This window comes from Anabas testudineus, chromosome 9 (assembly GCF_900324465.2).
Source record: "Anabas testudineus chromosome 9, fAnaTes1.2, whole genome shotgun sequence".
In the NCBI taxonomy this organism is placed as follows: Eukaryota; Metazoa; Chordata; class Actinopteri; order Anabantiformes; family Anabantidae; genus Anabas; species Anabas testudineus.
The window spans coordinates 8,526,241-8,552,199 of record NC_046618.1 but is presented as its reverse complement, the minus strand read 5'-3'; the positions used below and the strand labels follow the sequence as shown (position 1 = coordinate 8,552,199).

Here is a 25,959-nt window from a genome sequence, read left to right as displayed (position 1 = left end):
GGATACACAAAGAAATGCTCGTTCACATATTGCGACGCATCTACAAACTAACATGTTAAATTGATTTGGCTTTGGATTTAAGAAAAGGCAGTTGTTCTACATCGATCGTGTTCTTACAAATTCCAGTAGAGTTTGAAAAAGCTTTTGAACGAAGACAGAATAAGTCAAATGTCCCCTATAGTTTGTGTTATCTTCATTTTCTGTAATTACTTTTTTGCACAAGAAGAAGGACTTTTCTCTGTCGGTAATCTAATTCCCACAGAGCCTCTAAAAGACGTCCTTGCTTTGGACAAGAGAGGAACGGGGGTTATTTCCCTATTGAATCACTTGACCAACAATTCACTCTCACCTGAAAGTCATATGAGGGATTGTGTCAGAAAGTTACCCAAGGTAACTTCAAGGATAAGTTCTGGCCAGATCCTGCTGACAGTGGACTGAGCTACAGTTGTCTTCATGCAGGAAGAAGAGTGAGGAGAGTTAACCTCTATTGATTAGCACCAAACTCGTCCAGCCTCAAATGAACGTGCCCAAGCTTCAGACACACTGTGAATACAACCTCCACTGAGTGCATCGCACCAGGATCTCCTCTACTAGGCCTGCTCGCCTGGCTTCGCACCAGGCTATTCATTTAGACTCAATCCACTATACGGGCACATAACCACGACTGTTTGGTCTCCGCCAGCTGGCTTGTTTGGGAGAAACTGGGAGAGAGTTTGCACAAACCAAACACGGTGCCAGATTGTCCGCCTCACAAAGGTCACTTCAGACATCACATCACGTCACCTCCTTATCAGCCTGGCCCCTAGACCCTTCAACAAATATTTGTGAGCGGTGAAGGATGACAGTTCAAACATTACAGCTGCAGCAGTGACCTCCTGTATGAACACAGACAGCAGGGTGATCTTTTGGGCGTGGGCATAAAACCCCATCACCACAAGCCATCATATCATGATATTATAACCTTATAGATATGCTTTGTGTTTAACTGTGTGCCCTGTAGGAAGAACCTGACCTGTATAACTGTGTGCAGGGGATTTTTATGTTGAGGCTGCTCAGTCTTCCACTGAGACACGCGTCAGGAGGCTCCTTCAGTCATCAGCTGTCAGTCAACTTTAAGGCAGATATAAAAGCGAGCCATCCCCGTCAGCCGGGCTGCACACGCTGATCGCGCGGTAATAAACACTTGAAGGTGACTGTACAAGACGTTACAGCGCAAATCAATAGTGGCACAAGAAAATACCAACGCTTCAGAGCGCGGATGCGTGACTTCAGTGTTGCTCAGAAACACAGATGCGTTCATTTGTGTGAGGAGCGCGCATCATCTCTCCAGAGGCGCACGGACACTCCGCGCTGGATCGCTCCTCTCTCCTCCGCTCCTCTCTCCTCTTCCTCTTCTTCTTCTTCTGTATGTGAAAACCCAGAAATCGACACACGGTAAGTAGGTGTGCAACCTTTTCTCTAAACCGAGCCTGGTGTGTAATCTCAATTCATTTAACACAACTTAAAGTCGGTGCAGTAAAAACATTGGTGGGTAGATGTAAACAAAAGCATCAGTTCTGCGTAATTTTCAGCAATTCTGTGTGATTTTCTCTTTTTTTTCTTACTTAGTTACTTGATTATCTTTGAGTTCAGAGGATTTAATTTGTCCAGGGTAGTTATAGGTAGAAAAAAGACTTTTAAATAACATCTTTAAACTGTAGCTGTCTTTCAAATGATCTAATCATAATACAGTAGGTCATAGAAAAATAAAATAACACATTTTTAAAAATGCTTTTTTTAAACACTTGATTGATGCATTGCTGCCACTGATTCAGCTGCTCTAGATTTATTCCGCTTGGCACAAGAAATAAGGCAGGGTTATAAAAAAACAAACAAACACACTCTATACACGCCGAGCAGATGAGGTAACAGTGAAAAACCAGTATGTGGCCCATATTCTTATAAATGTATTTATTCTTATCTAGTCTTTGAGGTAATTATGTCGGAACCCGGTGTTTATTCTGCTGCTGGGTGCGATGGTAATGAAGCCACCACTGACATATATGTATATGTATATATATCTGATATTGTTGCGTCAGTTCAGCGCATGACCAGCTCCTCCACTGTGATGTGAGCACCATTTCAAACTTCAATTCATTTGATTACACTGTTACACAAACTATACTGCTAAATGTACATTTTTTTTTATTATTCTGAGTAATATTCTGACTCTATACTGTATTTAACAACTTCAATTAGTTTGATGAAATGCTCTCATCTACTATTTTTGTCAGTTACTGTAGTAAGAAAGTGCCCCCCCCCCCCACCCCCACCCACACAGAGATCAATATTTTAGTCAATTCCTATTTTCTAGCAGAACCAGCAAAACACAAAAAAAAGTAAATTCAAAACACAGGAAGTCTTCGCTGAACGTGCCACTTGCGAGAGAATGCGTTCATCCCACTGTTTACCACCTGTGCACACTGTCCTATGCTGTGATGCAGTTCTGTCCTCACAATGTGTCTTTGAAATTTCCTCAGCTGGGCTAAATATAGTTGAACTGATGTTGAATTGATGTGAATCAACACCTCCTGTGCTTCACATGCACAGCGTATAGATAATAGCCTAGAGCAGGCCTGAGTCACACAGCAACATTTACTTTCGTATTCAGAGTTTGTGTTGAAGTTTGAAAATGAATGAAAGACAGACAGACAGGAGACAGACAGCCTACGCAATGTCACAATTCTGTGGCAGCGATACCCCCACTCATTTAAGACTTTAAGCTGAATAACAGACACATCTGTGTATTAATTTATAGAAACCTACTGTATTCTCCCCTTTGGAGCTACATGACTGAAAGAAACATGTTATTATAAGGACAGAAATGTTTATTTAAAACCATTAGTTTTCATGTTGCAGTAGAGAATTTCATATTTTACTGTGCATGTTGTTGAATACACGCACTAGTACATCATTACTATAATTCCACTCCTCCAGATTGAAATCAGCCTTTGGAGATGGAGAGCGCAGGCAGTGGCTGGGCAGCAGACCTCACCCCCCCATATGTGATGCACGATGTGAACGGGAACGACACTGGTCAGGTCTTTGAAGTGGCGCTGCAGAACAGCTCCTCCAAACGCAGTCCTCAGTTTGTGGGTGTGGAGCTGCTGCAGTCCTTCAAGCTGCTCATCATTCCCTGCTACACCCTGGTGGCTCTGGTGGGAGTCTTTGGCAACTACCTGCTCCTCTATGTCATCTGCTGCACCCGCAAGATGCACAATGTCACAAACTTTTTTATTGGAAACCTGGCCTTCTCTGACATGCTGATGTGTGCCACGTGTGTCCCCTTCACTCTGGCCTATGCCTTCAACCCACACGGCTGGGTCTTCGGCCGCTTCATGTGCTACTTGGTGTACCTCATCCAGCCTGTGACAGTGTATGTGTCAGTGTTCACTCTCACTGCCATCGGTGTGGACAGGTACGTCACAGTGAGTCAGTGGACTAACTATAAAACCAAGCCTCTACAGGCTAGAACCGTATTTACATGCATCACGCCTCTCACTGACATATCCTGTAATGTGGCATGAGATGAGGAAAGAATTGCAACAGTGTTGAGGCATGTGACCAAACCTACTTGTTCAATCCTGTTTTAAATTCCATACAAATATAGAAACAGTACAATGAATGTCACTATCTCTTGATGGAAATTGCACCAAATTGCAGGGCAGATGCAGATGTACTGTAACACCTGTTAAATAGTTTAACACATGCTCAAGTGAAACACTGCTGTATTTGTCTGTGAGGTAATACCTGAAATGTTTAATGGAAACAGATCTTGAAGTGTTTTTCTCTTGGTATGCCACATTTTTTAAAGAAGGTTCAGTAATGATGGAAATACATCTTGGTAGACCCAGATGTTTGTTGGTCTTCATGAAATAATGCATTATTATTTACATCTTATAGGTTATAGCACTTCTTTAACAACCAAATGTTGTTATGAATGTATTGATGGTGTAGCTGCACATCCATCACTACAGTGCAAGTCCTTGTGCCTCAGGCAGCCACCCAGTGTCAAGCATCTGTAAGTGCAGCTTGAAGCCCCTACATCCAAGATGGCTGCCGGGGGCGCGCGAGCAAGAGTTGGTGATCCTGAAACCTAACAAATAATAACATACCAAAACTATAAAGATAAGTTAACATGAGTCTTCACCAGATGATGCAGACGTCCAGAGGAAGTGGGAAATGTGTCCTTGAAATGTGCCATGTGACATTATCGATTGGTCTAAAACAGACTGAAAGGTTAAAAAAAGAGCAAATTAAGATTAAGATAACATACAGAAACACTGTAGGTTAACCTATAGGTTAGTTTGTTTTCACTAACACTAATAGATGATCAACTTCAACAGTCAACAACATCGTGGCAACAACCACACAAGCTGCCTCGTCCACATTGTGCCCATTGGTGTCCATCTCTTTTTAGTTTTTAGCTGTATTTGGATGTGTTTTCCATATTTCTACGTTGGTGTTGCTGTTGTTGAATTAGTGATGTGCTCTTAATTTGCTTCTTTCAGTGTGTTAAGGTCTCATGGTCTCCTCAGATACCTTATTTAGGTAACGGGAAAACAGAAAGAAAAATGACTTGGCATTATAATAGGTATGCATAAAAGAGTTACAGGCTGCGAAGACTACACTGAACAACTGTTGTTCACTAATCCTCCCTTTGGTTTTCTTCAAATGCAATCCGATGTGGAGGACAAAAGGATAGAAGATGAAAATGTTCCCCATTGTTAAAGACTGCAAGGTCTTAAGTCCTTACACCAAACTATGTGTCCAAATCCTGCTTTGTCTACTGACCTTAGATGCCATGGCAGGATTGAATTGAATTAGATATTTGTGAAGCTAAAAACATGATGCTTTGATTTGTTTCTGAGTGAAACTGAGTTTTGACGGAGTCTGACAACTACAGACTCTTGCTGTCACGACGCTGTACTTGTGGATTTGTGTAGGCCTGTACAGAGACACAAAATCAGAGGCCAGACCTCAGCCCAGTGTAGATGCTGTGGAATGACCTCAAGAGAACCGTTCACACGTTGGTCCCCCAGATAGTTCTGTGAGGAAGAACGGCCCACAAATCCTCTTAAGCTGTGCAGGTCTAAGCCACAGCTACAGGAAGCATTCGCTTGAGGTTATTTCTGCCGAAGGTGGTTCAACCAGTTACTAAACACTGTTATTACTTTTCCTGCTGTCACTCTGTATGTTTAACAGATGTGTTTAATAAAGACATACAGATCATGGCTGTTTAATCAGATTAGAAATGCTGTGTTTGTTGGTTATTTGTGACTTTGGTGAAGTCGTCAACCAGACATTTCTTTTTCTGTATCTGTATCTGTAAACTCAGACTGTCCTCTCCTCTCCTCTCCCTCTTTGCAGATACTATGCCACAGTGCACCCTCTGAAAAAGCGCATCTCCGTCTTGGCGTGCACCTACCTTCTGTCTGGGATCTGGCTGCTGTCCTGTGGTCTAGTGGCTCCAGCCGTGGCTCACACTTACCATGTGGAGTTTAAGACTGAGGGTTTCACCATCTGCGAGGAGTTCTGGATGGGCCAGGAGAGGGAGCGGCTGGCTTACGCCTACAGCACCCTCTTCATCACCTACGTCCTGCCTCTGTCTGCGCTCTGCATCTCTTACCTGTGCATCTCTGTCAAGCTGCGGAACTGTGTCGTACCTGGCCACCACACTCAGAGCCAGGCGGAGGCTCAGCGCATGCGCAAACGCAAGACCTTCCGCCTGGTGAGCCTGGTGGTGGCAGCGTTTGGTATCTGCTGGATGCCCATCAGTGTGTTCAATGTTCTGCGTGACATCGACATTAATCTGATTGATAAGAGATACTTTCTGCTCATCCAGCTTCTGTGTCACCTGTGCGCCATGAGCTCGTCCTGCTGTAACCCCTTTCTCTATGCCTGGTTGCACGACCGTTTCCGGGCTGAACTCCGCAGAATGTTCACGTGCCGCCGTCGCATCGGCATCTCGGCCAACAACTGCGCCACAGCCAGCGTGGTTTTGTGAAGCTCACGTGTTTTAGGCTACTATTGGCTACTAGGCTACTAGTTCTAGTTTCTTTGGACAGTGCAGTAGAGTCATGTCAAATGTCTTTCACATAAGACAAAGAAAATATTGTTGTAGATCTATTTAAGTGTTTGGGTCATTAAAAGCCTTCATCCAGATTAAAATGTGTTCCTCCAACAACAACAACAACAACAACAAAAACCTGACCACTGTAGTCTTGTGCTACAATTTCTAAAGCAGGAATATATGGTATATGTCAGGGGCTATTTTTAGTCAGTCAGTATTGTGAACTACTGAGTATTAATAAGCAGATGTCTGTGTTTTTATTAATTGGGAATCGTGTCATTTACATCTTTTTAAGGAAGTGGCTTAGTCAAGGAGAAGACACTCAAAGCACTATGAGAAGAAAGGCTTCTGCTATATATATATATATATATATATATATATATATATATATATATATATATATATATATATATATATATATATATATATATATATATATATATATATATGAAAAATACACACACATATATATACACAGAACCTGATGTGAACTGACTCCTACCAACTGCATTTCTCAACCAGGAACCAGTGCAGAAAAATAAACAGTGATGTGACGTGTAGCTGCATTTTTTCACCAACTCACTGGAAATATGTGGATCACAGATGTGTTTTAAATATTTTTGCACTCATCACTACTAAAAATATGAAAATATAAAAAAACTAAACAGCACTAAAAAGTACAATAAAACGTATATATTTCCTGGCGATACTTGTTTCTCATCCATGTTGGTCTGGGGCATCACTGAAAACATCTGGTAAAGACAACTGGAGATGCAAAATGTAGGTTGTTATAAAACAACAGTTGTGTAGATTAATATTTCTCTCAAATATACTGATTGTATAGTGAAGTACATCATTTAAAAAAATCAAATATACAAACAACCTGGTTAAATTAGTGTCTTTATTTCAAATAAAATATAATTTTGCTCAGCATCTCTTCTTTCATAGGTTTGACATTGACTGTCGTACTATTTTTACCTTTCACATGAAGCACTCAACCCAGAAAAAGAAGAGAGCTGGCAAACAACTCTCCATCCAGCAAATCAGACATAAAAGTGATAATGGTTTTGAAGGCACAGGTCTGTACATTCTGAAGATTAATATTGCTATAGGTTCTGTCAAGACATCACACAGTCACGTAAAGGCAGAGAAGCGGGATTCATTCATTAGTGTAGTTCAAATACAAATACAAGGCTGGTTATTACTGATACTGGGTCTATTACTCTTCCTCCGATGATTCGGTTTTGATTATCATTTTGGTTTTCGCTTAATAAATACAACACAAACATCACAATAAGTAAAATCTCACATCATGATCAGAAAACGTTTGATTCTGTAGTATTGCTTGCATAATATTTTAAACTGTGCACATGAAGACAAAAAGCTGCTACAACGACTGTGCATGTAAATCTACATACAGTACATAGTAGCTTGCTTTTATTCATTGCTGGTTTTCTAAATAACACCTCAAAAATAGGCACAATTTCTTTTCAAGGACATTCAACTGTGGTGAGTAAATCCGGAAGAAAACAAAAAGGTAAGACTGAAGTGGCGGAGGGAAAAATCAGTGTGCACTTATTATATGAACAATCTTAAGCTTGACTTAGCTGATTAGGTCAGGATGCATAGTTATGACCTGCAGGAATGCCACGACAGTTCAAGAAACAACGTACTACAAATATATTTATATGCGAGATATTACATTCTTACCGCATCGAAGTGGTGCATGAATTTGGAGTGGTTGCATAAGGTTAAGCTCATGCATCATACGGTATGACGTTACACAAAGCCCAGTGTTAAATGTAAAAAAATTCACTGAACCGTTTGATAAAACTTTACATTTCTCTACACTGTAACTAAAGTTCAACCCAAGTTTCAACAGGTGTTATAAGTAAATCAAGGTGGTGAATATATTTTCATAACAAGTTATTTAAAATAAATTCTTGTACCTTAGTGTTTAAAACAAACTTTAATTTGCTTGTATAAAGATTATTTATTTGCTTGCTATTGAGTCATTTAGTTCAGAGCCATTTTTCCAGCATTCTCAAATAAATTTGACTCTGAAACTTAAAAAGTGCATATGCATAAAGACCTTCCTAGAGATAGTGTCTCTCATAACACAGTGACAACAGCACACAAGAAACATTAGTGGGATGAACTGGGAGTCTATTTTTCCAGCAGTCGTTACCTTACAGTGGCTTGGCTGAGTTGAAGGCTTGCAGGATGCTGGGTTTCTCATCAATGACGCGGATCAGCAGGTTGTCGATGTACTCTTCAAGCTCGACGATCTTGGCTTCCTTCTTGGACAGGTCGGTTTGCTGCTTCACCACCAGTGTGATCAGCTCTTCCTGTGTCAACTGAGTGTAAGGGCCACTTTCCACTGAATCTGTCAACTAAGGGCAATGGAGGAAAGTAAATAAAGTTAATGATTTCTAATTAAAAACAGCTTGTTTTAATACCTGCGGCTGTTTTCGAGTGAATCCTGTTTACAATGCTGTCAAGTGTGATTTGTCCATAGCTGAGATTAAGCATGACATAGAAAGTTGGTCCCTCCTCCCTGACTCAATCTGAGAATGTGTAACCTAAGCCCAAGCAGACAAGACACACAGACCTCAAACTAGAGGCATGTGATGATTTTAATGCTTGGAGAGGAAAAGAGCCATAACAGCCAGTTCTGTTGAAAGAGTCGTAATCCTCCACTGCATCTTTATCTCACACCAAGCAGTGTCATCTCTCTGAAATCCTCTGTGGTATCAAGGGTCGAGGAAGAGTGCATTTCCACAACAACTCACACACACTGCCTTATCTGTTATAGACAGCAGATATTTCTTCATGAAGGTATTTGAAGGGGTACCATACTGTTTTTAATCCCCCTGGGATAATGTACTACCATCCAACCCTATTTACTGCTATTACCATGAAAAAATGAAGTTGAAGTCTGCTACTGCCACAAGTTTTCAGATTCACTTCACTGAAGATGCTAATTCAAAATGACGTTTTTTTTTGTTTTTTTTTGTATTTTAATTCCAGCATAACTTTCGAAATTTTACTTGAATTAACTAGTAAATATGCATAACATAGATTACGTTAAAGGATAAAAGGGGATTTTATGTAAAATAGCCCCTTATGTGAGTTATATCACGACAGTACCTTAATCTTCTCTGGTGTCATTTCCAGGAGCTTTATCTCTTTCACAGCAGGAGCAATGGTGGGATGTTGGTTCTCAACTGAGCTAAGAGGCTTCACAGGATGAGGCCTGTAAAAAAAGTGCATACATTATTCTAAAGATCACTGCATATACAACAGTGTGAACAGACATATAATAATAAGGCAATAGTATATGAAGGAGTGACAACAATAAAACCCTTTAGAGTAGTGTTGTGCAATCATCCAAATAATTTCACTGTGATCCATGTGCAATATTCATCATTAAGCACACTATTAGGAAATCTGCCAAGAAATCACAGGTTTTCAAAATCACACCCAAGATAAATACCAACACCTAATCCGCTTCCCAATACAACAGCAGCCATATGCAAAATCTGGATAAACCAGATACTTTGTAAGTAGCCTGGTCAATCTCACCTGCGTGGAGTTAAGGCTAGACCACCTCCATTGCTATTCTGAGCACTGACAGGTGAAATCTCAGAGGGTGAAACCCATGCTCGCAAAAGTGTCTTTCCCCCAGATAATCCTCCTGCCTGAGATGCTGGTTCTTCCACAGCTGACTGCAGGGGCTCCGTGGAAGTCAAACCGGTGGGCACAGTAAAGGGTGTAGCTCCAAACAGATCCTCTTCATAAGGATTTCTTTGTGGTTTCACGTCAGCTTGAGGCTGCTGTGTGACAGACTCATTCATGGCTTGTGTTGTGTGGAGGTCTTGGCTAGCTGTGGTTACGGTTACTCCTTTTTCATGAGCTGCCTCTTGAGGCTTAGAACCTTTATTATTCAAGAGAGTTGATGGTGAAAGAATCTTTTTTGTTCTTTGTGAATTCCTTCGTTGGAAAACTGGGCTGACTTGCTTTGAATCATCATCCTTTTTCCTGTTTTCACTGTCTTTGTTAGAATCACTGTCATTGAAGGCAGCAAAGAGACCTGTTGGTTTCTGTTGACTAAAAATCTTATCAAAATCATCAGTTCGTTGAGCTTCAGATTTGGGCTCCTTTCTTTTGCCAGTAAAAATGTAATCTACTTCTTGGTTCTGCTTAGGCTGTGCCCATGGGTCCTTGGAAAGAAGCTCACTGCTGGGGAATGGATTAAAATCTGCAAAGTCATCTGCCTGTTCACTCTTTTTGTCCCTGCTACTTACACTTGAACTAGATAATGTTTGGATGTTGCTGTTCATACTTTTGTTTGGTGTCCCAGCAGATTCTTCTTCTCGTTTTGTCTCTTTGTCACTAACCTTCTGTCTAGGCTTGGCTGTGGGAGCTTCTTTAGTCACGGCGACCTGTGTTTTTCTTTGGCCGTCTGGTGGAGTCCTTTCTATTTGGCTAGTTGGTCTAAGTACATGTGTTGCTGCCGGTGATGAGAGGAACACTTTCCGCTCTCCATCCTTAGACACCCCTGTGAGATTTTCTCTGCTCGACGTGTCAGTGTTTCTAGGTACTGGGACTGCAGATGGATTTGGCATCAGGAGAGACTGTCGAGCCATTGCTCTGCCCAGACTGTCTATTTGACTGGAATCTGCTACAGACTGAGGACGTGAAGATGTGACTGGTTTAGGGGGAGCTGGCGGTGCTACTGTTTTTGTAGAGACAGGTTTGGTCTCCTGTTGGTGTATTTTAAAGTGCTTCACAGCAGGACTCTCTTGCGATATGGAAGATCTAAGATTCAGTATTTCCTCCTCTGGGCCATCCACACTCATCTCCAAAAATGGAGGTGGAGGATCCCTATGTTTCTGATTGACCTCCGCAATTAAATGATCCCACTGAGTGTGTCCTTGCACACCATGTCTCTTCTTTGGAAACAGGGTTTCATAATCAGGAAGGGGTAGAGGCGGTTTTTTGATTTGTTGCAATCCATCTGCCTCTACATATGCAGGGTTTTGGATCTCTCTGACACGAACATCTTCTCCATGTTGGCTCCCATGTCCAAAATACATGGGTGGCAGGACAGCTTTCCTGTTCTTATCTGCCATTGTGGGTGAAGATCCCACTGATGATAAATTCTCTGTGCTGCCACGAGGTGATCTGCTTTTGTGCGGTGGAGCCAAGGATGAGTGGAGGTTGGAGAAAGTATCGGGGGACTCAGACGGGACACTAGAGAGAGTGGAGTTGGCTGGGGAGGGACACAGCTGACTGGGGGTTTGGCAGTCAGTGGATTCAGAGTCCGGAGATTGAGTAAATCTGCCAAGGAGTGAAAACAAAGGCCTACAGGTCAGTGTGACCATCACATTACCTAAACCCATCACATGCACCAGTTTACAACCCATCACCAGTGTAACCAGCATCTAACATATCAAAATGTGTCAAATAACCACTAAATTCCCCACACCTCACATAATGTAGCCTCAGACAGTTCAATATTTATTTAACTCTTAACAACTTTCTTAAATCTTAATAAAATAAAAATGATCTGTGACAACAAACTGTCCACTGTTCAACGTCAAAGGCCAACCCACACTCATATTCATGTTTTGCAGCTTTGCTGTGCTTCTATTATTAGCTGACACTTGCTAACATTGAGAAACTGAAAAAACCCAACCTTAAGACAACAATTTGACATTTTCTGCTTTTAGACTGCCACAGTCAGTTTATACTAGGTAGTCCAACATGGTATCGAAATATAAAAATTACCACAACTAAATGGTACAGTACAAACTTTAAATTCCTAAACTACTAGTTGTCATCGAGCAAACACTATTGAAAAAAACATGAAAACTTAAAATCAGTGACAATAAAAAACACAAGCTCCTTACCATTATGATTCAAATAAAATAAATACTTATAAAAACAGCCCAATTCAGTCCACAAGCTCCTTTAAAAAACCCAGAGACAAGACAAAATCCAAACACATTCTCTCTAACACTGAGGCTCCGTCACTCCTTGTGAGTTTTTTCCAGCCCCCAACATCTTGACAAGCACAAGCCACACCTAGATTTTCATCAGCACAGAGACCAAACTGGTCAAACTGGTTCGCCAACCTCTGTTGGAATTCAACGTTTTGGTAATTCAAGACAGTCACAAGATTGAGCCAGCATGAAGAGGAACAGTTGTGGAATTTCCAAGTTTCAATGTCGACAGACATCGTACGGGGTGAAACTTTATCTGAACAGTCAGAAACACGTGTTTTGGTTTTCTTGAATACCTTTGCTACCTGAGATGTGTCTGTGTAGAAAGTCAGAAAACAGTTTTTCTTTATTTAGTTTAAATTAAATGCAAGCACAACCAAAAAGGCAGGTTCACATGGGGACTTGTTGAAGGCACTATGCAAAGTCCAGTTAAGCAAGTCTAAGTGTGATTGCTGCAAACAATAGCGACTCCAGCATCATACCAGCTACATCATTATTACATAACATTCAGAGTAACTTGTTGTGTGTGTGTTGTACTTTCTCTGTTTGCAGGTTGTGTGCCTTGTTGAGATATGATACAATCAAAGAAGAAGAAGGCCTACCTGGGTTTGACTGCAGACACTTTAGCAGTGCGGTTGAGGAAGACCGTGGCAGAGGGGATTTGTGTGTTATTGCTCAATTTCTGATGATCGGCTGGGCTTTCATTACTGTTAGCTGGAAGATCTGAGCTGAGGGGAATTTCCTCAAATGGACTGATGGAGTGATGGGAGACTGGCTGATGAGGACCTCTCGAATCACTGTGTGTGGCTGGTGTAGGAAGCTCTTCTTTAGGAAGTTGCACCTCTTCGTTTTTCTCCTCCTTCTTTCTGATCATTCCAAACAGAGATGTCAGCCTTTCACTCATGGAGGCCTCTTCCTGCCGTTTCTGCTCTTCAAGCCTGCGACGTTCTTCCTCAATCCTCCGAGTTTCTGCTGCTTCCAGTATCTTGCGTTCTTCCTCTTGCTTCATTCTCTCTTCCTCCTCCTCCTCTCTTTGTTTCTTTCTTCTTGTTTCATCCTCCAGGAAGCGCCTCTTCCTATCCTGTTCCTCTTGGTATTTGCGTTTCTCTTCTTCCTGCAACCTCTTGGCCTCTGCCCTGCGTTTCTCCTCAACTTCCAGCTTCTTTGCTTCTGCTATGCGCCTTTCCTCTGCCTGCCTTCTCTCCTCTTCCTCTTGATGGTGCTGTTGCTCCATCAAAGCTCTATCTGAAGATTCAAACTTGATGGATGGGACGGATACACTTTTAGATGAATCTGCAGAGACATCAGAGGAGTGTTTATGGACATCCTCCACAGAGCCTTGGCCTGAGCTGTTCAGACTGAGTGTAGATCCACTCTTGGGCTCTGCCTCTTCTGCATATACATGGCTGCCATTTATGCACAGGTTGTTCACGTCACTGTTACTCTGCTTGGAGCGACCCAGTAGGGAGAAGGGACCCTGAGACACCCTGCTGTCAGAGCTGCCTGTTCGCTTGTGTGCCAGGAATTTGAATTTCTTTTTAACTGCAGGAGAGAGAAACAATAAGGCATGATGTCATTGTTGACTTGCAAAGCACCATTATGTAACTTGCATGGTGCAGTACAGGAAACACAGGCTGTAGCTGTGTACATGCAGTACACAGAAAATATAAAAAGGTCAACTCACCATCAGGAGAATCTACATTAAGCCCAGAAGAGCGGCTGCCACTGAGGGATGAATTCTTCTCAGGGAAATTCCCCAGTGTGGACATGGACTGTGAGATATTACGCTGCAGATTTGACTTGGGAGCAAAGAGGTTTTTGAGCTTGGATTTCTTTTTCCCTTCTGGAGACTGATTGAGTGACTGTGCATCAGCCTCTCCCTCACTGTCTGTGAGGACCTGGTTGACAGAAGGAACAATAGCTGAGACAGAGTCAGAAAAGCCATCTTTTTTCTTCCCACGGACTTTGTCTTTCAGCTTGGAGATGCGGGAGCGTGGTTTGTCCTGCATAGAAAGGTCAAACATGCTAGCTGACATGTTGTTTCTCATAAATTGAATATCAAGCAGCACTTCCCCTCGTGCCTTATCTTCTTTTCCAGTCTTGTCCACCAGCTTGAACCATCTGAAAATGATAAATAAAAAATAAACTATTGTTAAATCACTATACTCAGTATTTGTATACTGCAATAAATCTGCAGCCCTTACAATACAACAGAAATACAATTTGGCCTCAGATAATATATATATATATAAAACATAATTAAATTCAGAAATTGATGCCACACTTAAAAAAAGATAATAAAATATTCAAGTTAGAATGTTTTGGATTTTTGTTTTGAAAATCATGATACGGTATAAAGATGCACCAAAGAGTCAGTATTTGCAGGCAAAGACGGGTCATGGCTCCCCATTATATTTTAAACTTGGATAATAAAAAAAGACTATATCTGAAAGCAAGATTGCAAAGAATTTCCGTGTTTCAGTATCTACAGTACATTATATTGTGAAAAGGTTCAGGGACTCTGGGGAAGCATGACCTTCCAGCCCCCAGGCAGCACTGCATGAGGAAGCGTCATGCTACCATGATGAAAAAAATCACATGTAGTCAGGAGTACTTTGGAAAACTGTTGTCACTTGACACAGCCTCCTGCTGCATCCACAAGGGCAACCTGAAACTCTTACTCAAGTCATACATCAATTCAGAGTTCTCTGGAATCCAGTTCATTCAGTTCAGTATATTTTGTAAGGTCTTAAACCTTAAACCCTGTAAAGTGCCTTGAGATAACTTCTGTTGTGAATTGGTGCTATATAAATTAAGTTGAATTCAACTGAATCTGTTTGTATTGGTCTGCTTTGACTTGTTATACCTGAGACAGATAAGTGCCATTAACCAGTGTACAGCTTGTTCTAGTTCCTGTTGGGAGTAGATACAGATAAAGCCTGACAGTTACAGCTTTGTTCAGCCCCCCCCCAACCCCACTGTCCTCTCTATTGCACAGGATCAGCACTTATTGTCTGAAAGGGAAAAGTAGGAGTGTTCTGGACAGTCCTGTCTAAAGTCATGCCAAAACAAGCAATTAGCACCATAACATAGAGATGATGCTTTCTGCTTGTACAATTAAAGCCTTACTATTATTACATGTTCTAGTACCATAGAAGAAGTGCCCATTATAGTGAGACTCCTCCTTTGGCCTCTTTTGTTCTACAGCAGAGTGCTTTCACTTAAAGTAAAGGTCACTGTGTAAATTCCTCTTTGGTCATTTTGTGGAGTAATACTCCATTACGCACTAGTAAGGTTCGAACCTTGTAGGCGATAAATGGGGTTATACTTATGATGCATCACTGGATTTAAAAACATGGTTTGGTGGTGGAATCATATAATGTAGCAGTCATCCAGACAGGCTCTTCTGGGGATAAGTCAGGAAACAAGCATGGGAGTGAACCAACATTCCTCAAACACTTTCAAACGTGCAGGGAGGTGCTCTACAGTCCATGATGGAATGAAAGGTAAACATTACCAAGTCTAACCAAGTCTACGAAAAGAGAGTTTACACTTTCGTAACCCTGTCAAGCAACTGTTGATTATTGGCTTATCTATGTCAGTTAAAGCAAGGTATGCGCTTTAATTGATGCAAAAAAATGCAATGCATCGTTACGGTTATTAACAGGTTGGCCGGGTGCACATGTTTTGTCCTGTTTGCATAGAAATACAAAGCCGTGCCCATGATGCACGCTCTCACCAATCCTGCTGGACAGGTTCCCTCTGTTAATGTCAAGGGCACTTAATGTTTAATAATTAACAAGACAGCCTGTGTTTATGCTTGCACACCAGAATAGTTTCTGTCAATATAACAGCAAAGTGTAAACAGAGTAAAATGAAGATAGCTCTCTGCAAATACTTCTGCAGCAGTCAGTAACATTGTGTATTAACATTTAACTGGACCTGAAGGTTTTGCAATCATGGTAAAATAATATCCAATTTCAAACATTAACTTATTAAAACTACTGCAGAAAGTTTTTAACTCAGAGGTGAATCTCATGCTGGGTGAGTGACGATGGGAGATGATTGTTTACAAAATAAAACTGTGTCTGAAAAAGTAACACCAGGTCAGCTACAAATGTAACTGTTTATTATGTTCACTTCAATATATCTAGAACAGCAACAACAGCAAAAAGAAAATCGGCTATTATAAGTGTTGGATATTTAGTTGGACAAAACAAGAAATGTGTAAATGTTGTTTTAAGCTTCAAAAGGAACATTTGTGATGTCACTATTTTCTAACAAAAAAATTCTAACTAAAAGTCTAAATTAACTGGAACACATTTATCAATCATCTTTTAAAAATCTAGCCGGTAAAAAAATATTTATTAAATACAAGTTAATAAATGCATTATTGGATTATTTTTACATGTTTTAAATGTTTTATGTTGGTATAAGTAGAATGTCTTTTAGTTTTGGCCTGTTGGATGGACAAAAAAATTTAATTTGACAGACATTCTCTTTTTGGACGTCTTGTTGGAGGCACAATTTAAAGTGAATCAGCAGATGAATACATTTTAAATGGCTGAATACAAAAGCTACCAAATATAGTATCAAACTAATTCTTCAGGAGAGAGCAGCTATAACAAGGCAAAGACATTGGATCAATAAAGTTCTTTAAATCTTGAAAGCACATCAACCTTTTCTTCTCCCATTAAAAGTATAAGATCTTTTGAGTGGAGTAGGTCCTTAGATTACATTTTTACTTAGCTGTTAAGCTCTTAATGATTTGTGATAGTAAATGACTCCCGCTCTCTGACAGGCTCAAATATGTGGGCACAATTTGATGCCCTTAACGTCACACCCTGGATCAGCATGACTAGCAAGCAGGATAGTAATCTAACACCACGCGCTTCAAGGAGAAAACAGCAACACTCAATACCCGGCATACTGGGTCTTCTAGGAAACAGAAGGAGCAGGGTGAAGAAAGGACTTTGCTATTAGACTGAAAAGCTCACTGAGCAAACACAAGATAACATTTCAGATATGACACAATGACCAAGTGAATGAGGTCATCCTGGCAATATATCAAGGCTGCCCTTGGCTGAGAGATTTTTGTGAACTCCCAACCAGCAGCTCACTCAGTCTTTACTAAGGTCATATTTGGATGGTTTACCACTGTGGGAAAATAGTGACAGAGTCTATATTAAAACATCTTTATTTTTAAAATTCTCTTTACATAAGAGGGTGTGTAGGTCCTTGTTCAACACTTAAGTCAAGGTTCTATTTTTGATTCCTTTAACACCCGAGTTACACCCAAGCTACGTCAAGCCACAGATGTCACCTTGACTCATTTAACACAAATGGGTGTGAGTAGACGTATTGTAAACGGGTTAATAGCTCTGAGGAATGTGCAGGATTAACAGAAGCAATGTGAGAAAATTATTTCCAGACAGGCCTCCATCACCAAGCACCCAGTAACAGAGTCTCTGCCAAACATTTTGGTTTAGTCCCAAAGAGAGAAAGAAGGCAGAAGGAAGTGCTGAGATTAACATCATCTTGTGGGAGACTGTTTTCCCACCAGCTCCACGGTTTCTGTTTTTCCTCTCGGTCACTGATAAGACAGGAGAGATTCCATCACTACGTTCTCATTTTAGCTTGCTTTTCTTCCCAAACTGAGACCTGTTACACTGAATTATATTTGATTCTATACACAAAAGATGTCATTACAATTTGTGACAGAAACTACATGTCCTGATGAACTTAACAATGTCAAACCTCCTAATAGATAACATGATGTAATGTATATACCAACTAATGTTAATTAACTGTTGTTAATAAAATGTCAATGCAATTGTGTTTCGATTGACAGTGGTTTTTGCAAGTGACACTGTCTTAACACTTTCATTTACAGAGATGTCATCTTTTAAATTAAACCAGACACCAAGCTACAGTGTGCAAATTTCGAATAGTTTTGATTGATGGCACATTTCAAAGAAAGGATGTATTATCACTGGACATAGTCAACAAGATATAATAGTAATAATAATAATAATATTATAATTACTGCTGATGTTAAAATAATGTGAGTAAAATGTTTCATATCTGGTGTAAAATCCAAATAACTGAAATTCCTTAAATGACCCTGTTGGTGAAAAACCATGACCCAGGTAGGTGTTAAAATGTGTGCTTATAGGACAAGCAAAAAGAAAGAAAGAAAGAAAGAAAGAGAAGGAAAAAGCAAACTTACTAGCTTATCAATTGACATGAAAATCATCTACAGATGCATTGGTTAGTCAGTTGCTGTATATTTTAAGACCTCTGGCTATTTTGAGGGGGTTTAAAGTGTGTTCGCATTTAGAAAAAGAAAAGTACATTTTGCAGAAAAAAAAAAAAACTGTTTGCCTGTCGCAGCTCAAAATAATAAAGTTGAACTTGGTGGTGAAGGTTTTTCGCCTGTGATGTAGTCTACAGTAAGTGTTTTCAAGTTGTGTTGATGGCACATAGATGCACTGTTGACACTGTGCCCCTTGTTGGATGATGATGAAGAATAAAGTCATACTTTGTCTTTTGACAAACCATATATCTAATACACTGACCAATAATGGGCTGTATTGTGAATTATGATCACTGTAGGTCCACTTACTCTGTCTTTTTGCGAGTGCTGCTGTCGTGATGGTCCAGTAGGTTTATCACAGCTTGGCCCAGGAACTTGTCCAGCCCCACCTGAGCACGGTGCATCACTATGATGTACAGTGTGCAGCGTTCAGCGTTGCCCGGGTGGAAGAGCGGCAGGTCAAACGAAGCCTCCTCTTTCCACACGGGAGCGACACATTTCTCGGCCACAGAGGTGGAAAATTTGTCTTTGGCCACCTGGATGATAGCGTAGGCGTCGTTGGTGCCGTTCTTGCCCTTGATGCGCAGGTTTCGAGCCTGATGCACCGTTACCTGCACACTCGTGGGATACCACTGCTGGCTCTGGTCGGCCAGAGACATGGCGAAAATCTGTTGAGCTTCACCAAAAGTTATTCCGAATCGTCCTGTAAAAGAGCTCACAGGTGTAAGTTAGTGAACCTTTCCCTGAACCACCGTCAGCGTCCTCTGCGGCTGTGGGTTTGGATCACCTAGCTTGATGTTAGTTCAGGAAGCTCGGGTTGGTGTCGCAATACTTCTCACTCCCCTTTGTAACGCAATATCTAAGCCTCAAATAACACTCGAGTTAAACTAACACTCAAGAAACTAACCCAATGTTAATACTAGACCGTCAAACCCATCACGACATGAAGGCGGTGTTGGATTTCTTCCAACAGTTCCCTTGTTTGGACTCCGCTAACTTGAACAGTCCACTTCCCTGTTGTTATGAGTTTCAACCCGGACTCTACATAGTGACTCCTGATTGGCTAATGTTGCTGACAGTTTTTTAAAGTCGGCCTGTCATTGGACAGTGGGGGAAGGAGGGCGCTGTGACGTACTGATCGGTTCATCATCAGTTTCCTCTCGTTCAACACATATTGATCCTCAACATGACCACAATTAACACTGAACTGAGGACAGTGATGCTGAGGAAGAAGAAGTAAAGATAAATGGTTTTTGTCATTTTATTTGGAATCTTTTCATTTTCTTTTTATAAAAAATACTTTGTATTTGGGCATATAATAGAGTAAACTCCACAAAATGAATGTTTCAGACAACGATGAAAGCTGGAACATGTATCAGCATTTAATATTCATTTATAAATAATTAGAAAATCATCAGAGCTGGCATTCTGGCACATTAGGCATCATGATTGAAGTGTCTTTATACAAACAGTAAGTTTTTCTTGCATAGATTAGACCCTACAACTTGCAAATAATTAACAAAATCTAGTTTTTGATCTAGTATATTATCTAATTATTACCTCTGTTTTCCATGAGAGGTTGGATATAACTGTCACGTTTTACATCTTGAAAAAATCCTGCTGGAGGCTGATGAAAAGCTCATAATGGATAAAGAATATATAACAGCATGCACTGCAGCTTGACCATAGTAAAACACCTACTGATACAACATACCTATGTGAAACTTCCTCTCTATGAACAATGGGGAAAAAGCAGTGACAATGAGCTGCATAGTAAAAATATCATTTCCTGTTAGTGTAATTTCCTGAATTTCAATTGTGTTCAACAGACAAAAAACAGAAGTTTGACTTTGGGCTTTGGCTTAAGCCTATTATCTAATGTGAAGGCCAAATGTGTTCAAATAGACCATCATCATCTGCACGCAGTGGTGTTTTTGGTCCGATGTTAGATCAATACAATTATTGCGAGAAGGTTTACTGTTAAATCCACATGAACTGGATAGGTTTACCATTGCAAAACCTGGGATTTTCAAGACATTTCTAACCCCTCACTAATTACTGAAAAGTTTCTCTGGCATCCAGGAGGGGGCAGTCATTCATGCACGAGTCCACCAGTGGAAAATTAATTGACTGAATTATTGTGAGAAGGGCAGTAATTATTATCCCCTCTGATTTGTATTCTTTCTGAAATGACTAGATAAAGGCAGCTCTGCCAGTGCTGATGGTAGTACACAGACATAAATGAAACATTTTCATAATATATTTAAAAGTCTGGCATAGCTTTTTTAATTCATTCAAGAGATTCTGTACAACCACACTCATGCATTTTGTCTTCTATTGTCTGTGCACACACACACACACACACACAAACACACATACAAACTCATAAATCCTCGCACACATGCACACACAGAACATACAAGTGCATACACGAGCAAACAATTTCTGGAAGCAAACATAAATGTGAAATGTTGTCCACAGATTAAATGCATATATCTGTACTTTGGGAATGGACCATCTTGCATTCAATTTCATGCTATAGTTGATATGCATAGAAAAATCACAACTAAAACAATAAAGCTTTCATTAGGAATCAAAAATCAACATCATATGCCAATTTCTGAGATATCTTGTACATGACATGTTGTTGTGAAATGGATAAAACAAATGAGTATTTGATGTTTGAAAATTACAATAAAAACCAAGCCTTTTTATTTTTACCCTTTCACAGCAAACTCTTCCAATGCTACCGAGGCAAAAGTACCAGTTTAGGGTCCTGGATGCCTTCACGATTTTATATCTTAAATTATATAATTATTATAATCAAGAGACCATTAAAACATAACCCAGTCATTTGAGAGTCCATTAAGGTCATGCATAGAAGTTCACATATAAGTATAGGTTACACTGTGGTTTCACTTTTCCACACACCACTCTTCATTCCAGCAGAGCTCTGGGATTGATCTGTGCCACTCATATCCTGCTCCAGCTCTAGCACTGAGTTTTTCAGAGTGCCATTGAGTGCAGCAGCCCCTGGCACAGTGGTAGTGACGCTGTTCAAAGGGTACGAGCAGCGCTTCGAGTCTCGCTCTGCAGCAGCTGCAAGTTTTAAATTGTCTCTGCTCGCGCACCGTCTCTGAGCATCGTGCATGGCCACTCTGCTGGCCACAGAAGGCAGCAGGGGGAAGGGTTTGCGGCTCCCGCTGCTGCCTCCGTCACTTCCTTCGGAGGGGCTGGTGGCTACTGACTCTCCCACCCGCTTCCCATTTGTCAGCCGGCTAGCCTGGTTCTCTGAGAGACTGTGATGGATGCTGCCATTCTCACTAGTGGCCTGTTTATAAACCCCATGTGAAGAACTGAGGTGCTCTAGACCTGTGGGACCTAAAGCTCCGAGGCTGCCCCCACCTCCAGCAGTCCTTAAAGCTTTGAGACGATAGTGACCTCTGCCCTCACCCCGATGGTGATACTGGCTGCTTCCTTGTTTAGTTCTGCTATTCACTTTCCTTCTCTGTGGATGCACTGGGGCTACAGAGTTATTTGTAGGCAAAACATTGTTTGTTGGCTTGGTGATGTTGTCAGTACTGGTGCTAGTGTTGTTGCTTGCAGGAGCATGCGAAGCGTTGTTTGGATCTTGTGTCACCTGCAACAGGTTGGTGAGCTTGCATGGTCCGGGGCCCATGCTGCTGATTCCACTTGGTGTGGATGACGATCGAGCTGATGAGGAGTTATGAGAGTCACCGGGTGGATGGCAGTTGATAAAAAGTTGAGAACCCTGCTCAGATGTTTGCACTCCACTCCCAGTAGTGCAGGTGTGTGTGTAAGTAGACATTGGATGTGCACGCTGATAGCCTGGACAACACGCCAACCATGAGGATTGAACATCCAGACGTCGGAAGCAGTGGTGCACCACCAGAAACACTCCTAAAACTGTGGCAGTGATCCCATAGAGACAGCTGAACAACAAGCTGTTGTGTCCTGTCAGCCAGATTGCCATGGCTCCACAACACCACAGAACCACAAACAGGAAATGGGTGGCCACCAACACCAAAAACTGTGTCTTCAGTGAGTACTGGTCCTCTGGAAGAACAACAGGGTTCATAGGTCCCACTACTGAGTCTGTGGAGAGAAGGCTGGTGCTTCCTGCCAGCGCAGGCTGGCACTCAGTCACAGGAGAGGACAGGGTGGTTCCTGTGCATTCTTTTGCCACATGGTGCCTCAGGCGAAACACAGTGCACAGGAAATAGATCCAGGTCACCAACACCACTAGGCCAGCAGGAACGAAAAAAGACCCCAGGCTGGGGCGACACACCAGCCAGCAGCTGCAAGAGGCAGAACAGATGTCAGGAGGGTCAGCACAAAACAATGACCTCTCTATGTATTCAACATATCACACAGGATTTTTCACTTCAGTACCAAACAAAACAACACAAGGTCAAGGGCCAAACGGCCCAAAGATAAAAAGAAAAGTACTCACTAAGGACTGTTGTCTCCATAGTTGTTGACATTGACAGCTGCAGTGATCCCACAAATGATAAGAGGCACTCCACCAGCTATCAAATAGAACCTTGAAGAACAGAGAAAACACATGAAGCATGTGAAGTTGTTGAAGTTGCTGCACATTTAGAAATAAAGAGCAGTTCTTGTTTGGTCCACAAGATGCTGTGATCTAAGTTTGTTACAAGGTTTACATGTTATTGTCATTGTCTTTCTATAGTCTGAATAGAACTGTGTGAGCCTTTATTCTCTTAAGTGAGCAGACTATCACAACGGTCAGTATAGGCTTCATAAGTCTGTAATTTATTGCATCCCGATCCCGTGTGGTCGAGTGGGCAACAAAGGGGTGTCTGAAGGGCGAGAGGGGTCAGGGGCACAGCTCACGATCGAAACTTCAGGATCACAGGGGCAAGGGGATGAATAAAAGGGAATATTGAGAAGGACAGTATGCCCCCTGAATCACCCTGCTCAGATTTTAACGACCTTCCTCTGTTTCTATTATGTTGGTTTCGTGCATTCCTTTTCTGTCATGAATTCATCTGAGCTTTGCCACTGTGTCATGTCCCTCTAAAGTTTCCTTAAAAACAGAAGGACTTCGGTTGTTGGCCACAATGACCATCTTTGATGGTTCACAGTTTGGGTGGCCATCTTCAGGAACTCCCGCATCTGTTATAATCTATATTGACAGCAAACAAGAAAACAAGCATCTCGTGGTACAGGGAGTGGGTGAAGGTGATTTGTAGCTTGCTCAATGACTGACCTGAGCATAGGTCGCTGAGTAGGTGGAACTGGAGTTTCTCCCTCCATCTGCCGTGGCATTCTCCACAGAGCCTCTTTGTAAATTACCCTGGCACTGACTCCAATCCACAGCAGGGTCGACAGCGAGGAGTAGTGCAACGCAATGCCCACCTGTCACATATTGCAGTCAGATCAGACATTTGCTTTTATTGCCATTAAAGAAAATGACATGTCTGTGTAAATTCGGGACTCACTGCTTGACAAACCGCCGGATAACTTGTCAAGCTTATGCCTCCTGTGTAGATGGCTGTTGTCATGGCAATGTGGAAACAGGTATTCAATAATGTGTGCCAGCTTTTTCTTGATATGTGGATAGAACTGGACACAGAGGGAAATAGTTAGGAGAGCAAATATCAAATAGCAGTGAGAAGTCTGTTACTGTAGATACACTACAGTACCTGTGGTGCAGTATGTGTGTAATGATGATGGTGAAAAGACAAAGGAGCAGCACTGCAGTGCAGGCATAGACCACAGGGTGGAGCACCCTTACAGAGTTGGGTGTGGAGTTGGGGAAGTCCGGCACCTCCTAGATAAAAAAAACAAACAAAACACATTACATTAGTTAAATGAAAGTCTTATTCAACCCCAATCATCCCAAATAAAGGATAAATTAAGGGTTGTCCTACCTGCAGCACAGCATAATTACCAAGCACAGAGCAGCGCATCGTGGAGGTACTGCTGTCACTGTGAACCAGCTGGCAGCCCTCTTGGCTCCAGCCCCCCTGCTTCTCCAGTCCCTTCAGGCTCCACTGGGCTGCTACAGAGTCACTACCTGGGGACAAATGGCGCAGAGACACCCAGATCGGCTCTGAGTGGTTCCACATACTGCAGCCCTCTGTCACAGAAAGGGAAGAGATTACCGGTACTGTGAGTGATGACTAAGGTATTTAAAACACATAAATGTGGTCATGAATGATTTTATATTTTGAGATATATATTGTCAGTTTGTTACAGCCAAGGCACACTACAGTTTCCAGAATTACTCTCGTCCCTTACATGTCTGTGGAATGAGTTACATTAAAAAAAAAGGTTGAGAGGTCAAGGAGAAGTGAACTGAGAAAACAGTGCTGTGGTTTGGCAGGATAAAAGCTCCAATGAAGTAAATTCCAAAGATATTTTTACAATGTCTACAATTTTACAAGCACTAATGTTAGAGAAAGTGACTCTCAGCTTCTTCTACAATGGATATTTTCAAAATCACAATAGTTGAAAATGAATACAAATCAGTGTGTGACCTAAATAAATAACCAGAATGGCTGATGCTATAAAGAGGCAGACATTTCAGGAACCACTTTTTTTTAAATTTTGGAAAATAAAGGGGGTTTCACTAAATAGTCTGGAAAGTTTCCTTACCCAGGCCCACAAAGATGACAGGAGTGTTGACACTGCGCCTGCGGAAGTGTTCCCCACTGTTGCTTGAGTTCACAGTCAGAGGAAAAAAGCTGCCAGTTCGGAAGGCTACAAACTGCAGCTTACAGTCTGCAGTGGCATCAGGCGGAAACAGAGTAGCTGGGATAGTCACAGAAGCCAAGGCTACTGAATTCTGGAGAGAAACATAGTACGCATGTAAATCGTGTACTTAATGCTGATATACACCATGAAACCCTGATAACTGTGAATGCCAATACAGTAGGTTACTAATGGCACAGCATGTCGTAACAGAAGCAATAAAGGGGCGTGCATGCCTCACCTTCAGGAGAAAGGTGTTCAGGGAGGTGTTATGGGAACCAGTGCTGCAGCGGAAACGAAGCTGTTGCTCATGGGCAGACTCCGTTATTTCCATTCCCAGGCTGCCTGTTGCAAGCTCACGCCGCTGATACGCAGTGCAGGTTATACCGGTGAAGTGAGCTGGTCGAATTAAGTGGGCCTCCATCACAATGTTCTTAGACACCTGTACATGTCAAATTAAAAATAGATGGCAATGATTGTTCACTGACAATAAGGTCCAAAATGTAAACAAAAAGAACATTTTCAATCAGGCTAACAGTTTCTACCATGGAGAAGTCCTGTGCACGACTATGTAGCTGGGGCCAGGCCAGAGTCTCCAGAGAGTAGACTATGGAGCTGCAGGCTCTCTTCTCTTTTTGGGCAAGCGCAAGGATCTTGTCATCCACCTGCATCAGGTTACTGCCCATCTCCACCAACACCTCAGACAACTGGAGCAAACAGAACAGACACACAGAAACTTTACAGTAGGCAGTATGCACATGCCTGCATAGACCCGTGTCATA

The 25,959-nt window shown here is 41.6% G+C and overlaps 3 protein-coding genes across 5 annotated transcripts in view; 1 reads left to right on the top strand and 2 right to left on the bottom strand.

Annotated features, from left to right (window-relative positions):
* Positions 1 to 2,996: 2,996 nt before the first annotated feature.
* Positions 2,997 to 6,046, top strand: prlhr2a (prolactin releasing hormone receptor 2a). Its single transcript, XM_026343920.1, has 2 exons — positions 2,997 to 3,457; positions 5,410 to 6,046. The coding sequence occupies exons 1-2, from the start codon at positions 2,997 to 2,999 to the stop codon at positions 6,044 to 6,046; spliced, it is 1,098 nt and encodes a 365-aa protein (XP_026199705.1).
* Positions 6,047 to 6,995: 949 nt separating this feature from the next.
* On the bottom strand, positions 6,996 to 19,464 carry rab11fip1a (RAB11 family interacting protein 1 (class I) a). 2 transcript variants are annotated; one of them, XM_026342844.1, is made up of 6 exons: positions 18,746 to 19,464; positions 13,805 to 14,241; positions 12,723 to 13,662; positions 9,698 to 11,455; positions 9,263 to 9,368; positions 6,996 to 8,505 (listed from the first exon to the last, which is right to left on the bottom strand). In XM_026342844.1, exons 1-6 carry the CDS (start codon positions 19,093 to 19,095, stop codon positions 8,302 to 8,304), a joined length of 3,795 nt encoding a protein of 1,264 aa, XP_026198629.1. In that variant the 5' UTR covers positions 19,096 to 19,464; the 3' UTR covers positions 6,996 to 8,301. The 2 variants fall into 2 exon arrangements, with proteins under 2 accessions (XP_026198629.1, XP_026198630.1); XM_026342845.1 differs by lacking the exon at positions 9,698 to 11,455.
* Positions 19,465 to 20,694: 1,230 nt separating this feature from the next.
* The window catches only part of adgra2 (adhesion G protein-coupled receptor A2), a 33,292-nt gene continuing 28,027 nt past the window's right edge, over positions 20,695 to 25,959 (bottom strand). For both annotated transcript variants that reach the window (XM_026343624.1, XM_026343625.1), the window contains 9 exons: positions 25,723 to 25,884; positions 25,419 to 25,619; positions 25,082 to 25,271; positions 24,355 to 24,563; positions 24,127 to 24,254; positions 23,923 to 24,046; positions 23,691 to 23,839; positions 22,911 to 23,000; positions 20,695 to 22,755 (listed from right to left, as the gene is read on the bottom strand). In XM_026343624.1, coding sequence (XP_026199409.1) covers positions 21,339 to 22,755; positions 22,911 to 23,000; positions 23,691 to 23,839; positions 23,923 to 24,046; positions 24,127 to 24,254; positions 24,355 to 24,563; positions 25,082 to 25,271; positions 25,419 to 25,619; positions 25,723 to 25,884 — 2,670 coding nt within the window. In that variant the 3' untranslated portion in view covers positions 20,695 to 21,338. The remainder of the gene's footprint in view (positions 22,756 to 22,910; positions 23,001 to 23,690; positions 23,840 to 23,922; positions 24,047 to 24,126; positions 24,255 to 24,354; positions 24,564 to 25,081; positions 25,272 to 25,418; positions 25,620 to 25,722; positions 25,885 to 25,959) is intronic.

Bases quoted from the DNA above. Each gene is read 5' to 3' on its own strand.
- prlhr2a (XM_026343920.1), top strand. From the start codon at position 2,997: ATGGAGAGCGCAGGCAGTGGCTGGGCAGCAGACCTCACCCCCCCATAT. The intron at 3,458-5,409 runs GTACGTCACAGT...CCCTCTTTGCAG, and splicing joins ACTGCCATCGGTGTGGACAG to ATACTATGCCACAGTGCACC.
- rab11fip1a (XM_026342844.1), bottom strand. From the start codon at position 19,095: ATGTCTCTGGCCGACCAGAGCCAGCAGTGGTATCCCACGAGTGTGCAG. The intron at 13,663-13,804 runs GTGAGTTGACCT...TCTCTCCTGCAG, and splicing joins TAATGTAGATTCTCCTGATG to TTAAAAAGAAATTCAAATTC. The intron at 9,369-9,697 runs GTGAGATTGACC...CTTTTTTTACAG, and splicing joins CTAGCCTTAACTCCACGCAG to GCCTCATCCTGTGAAGCCTC.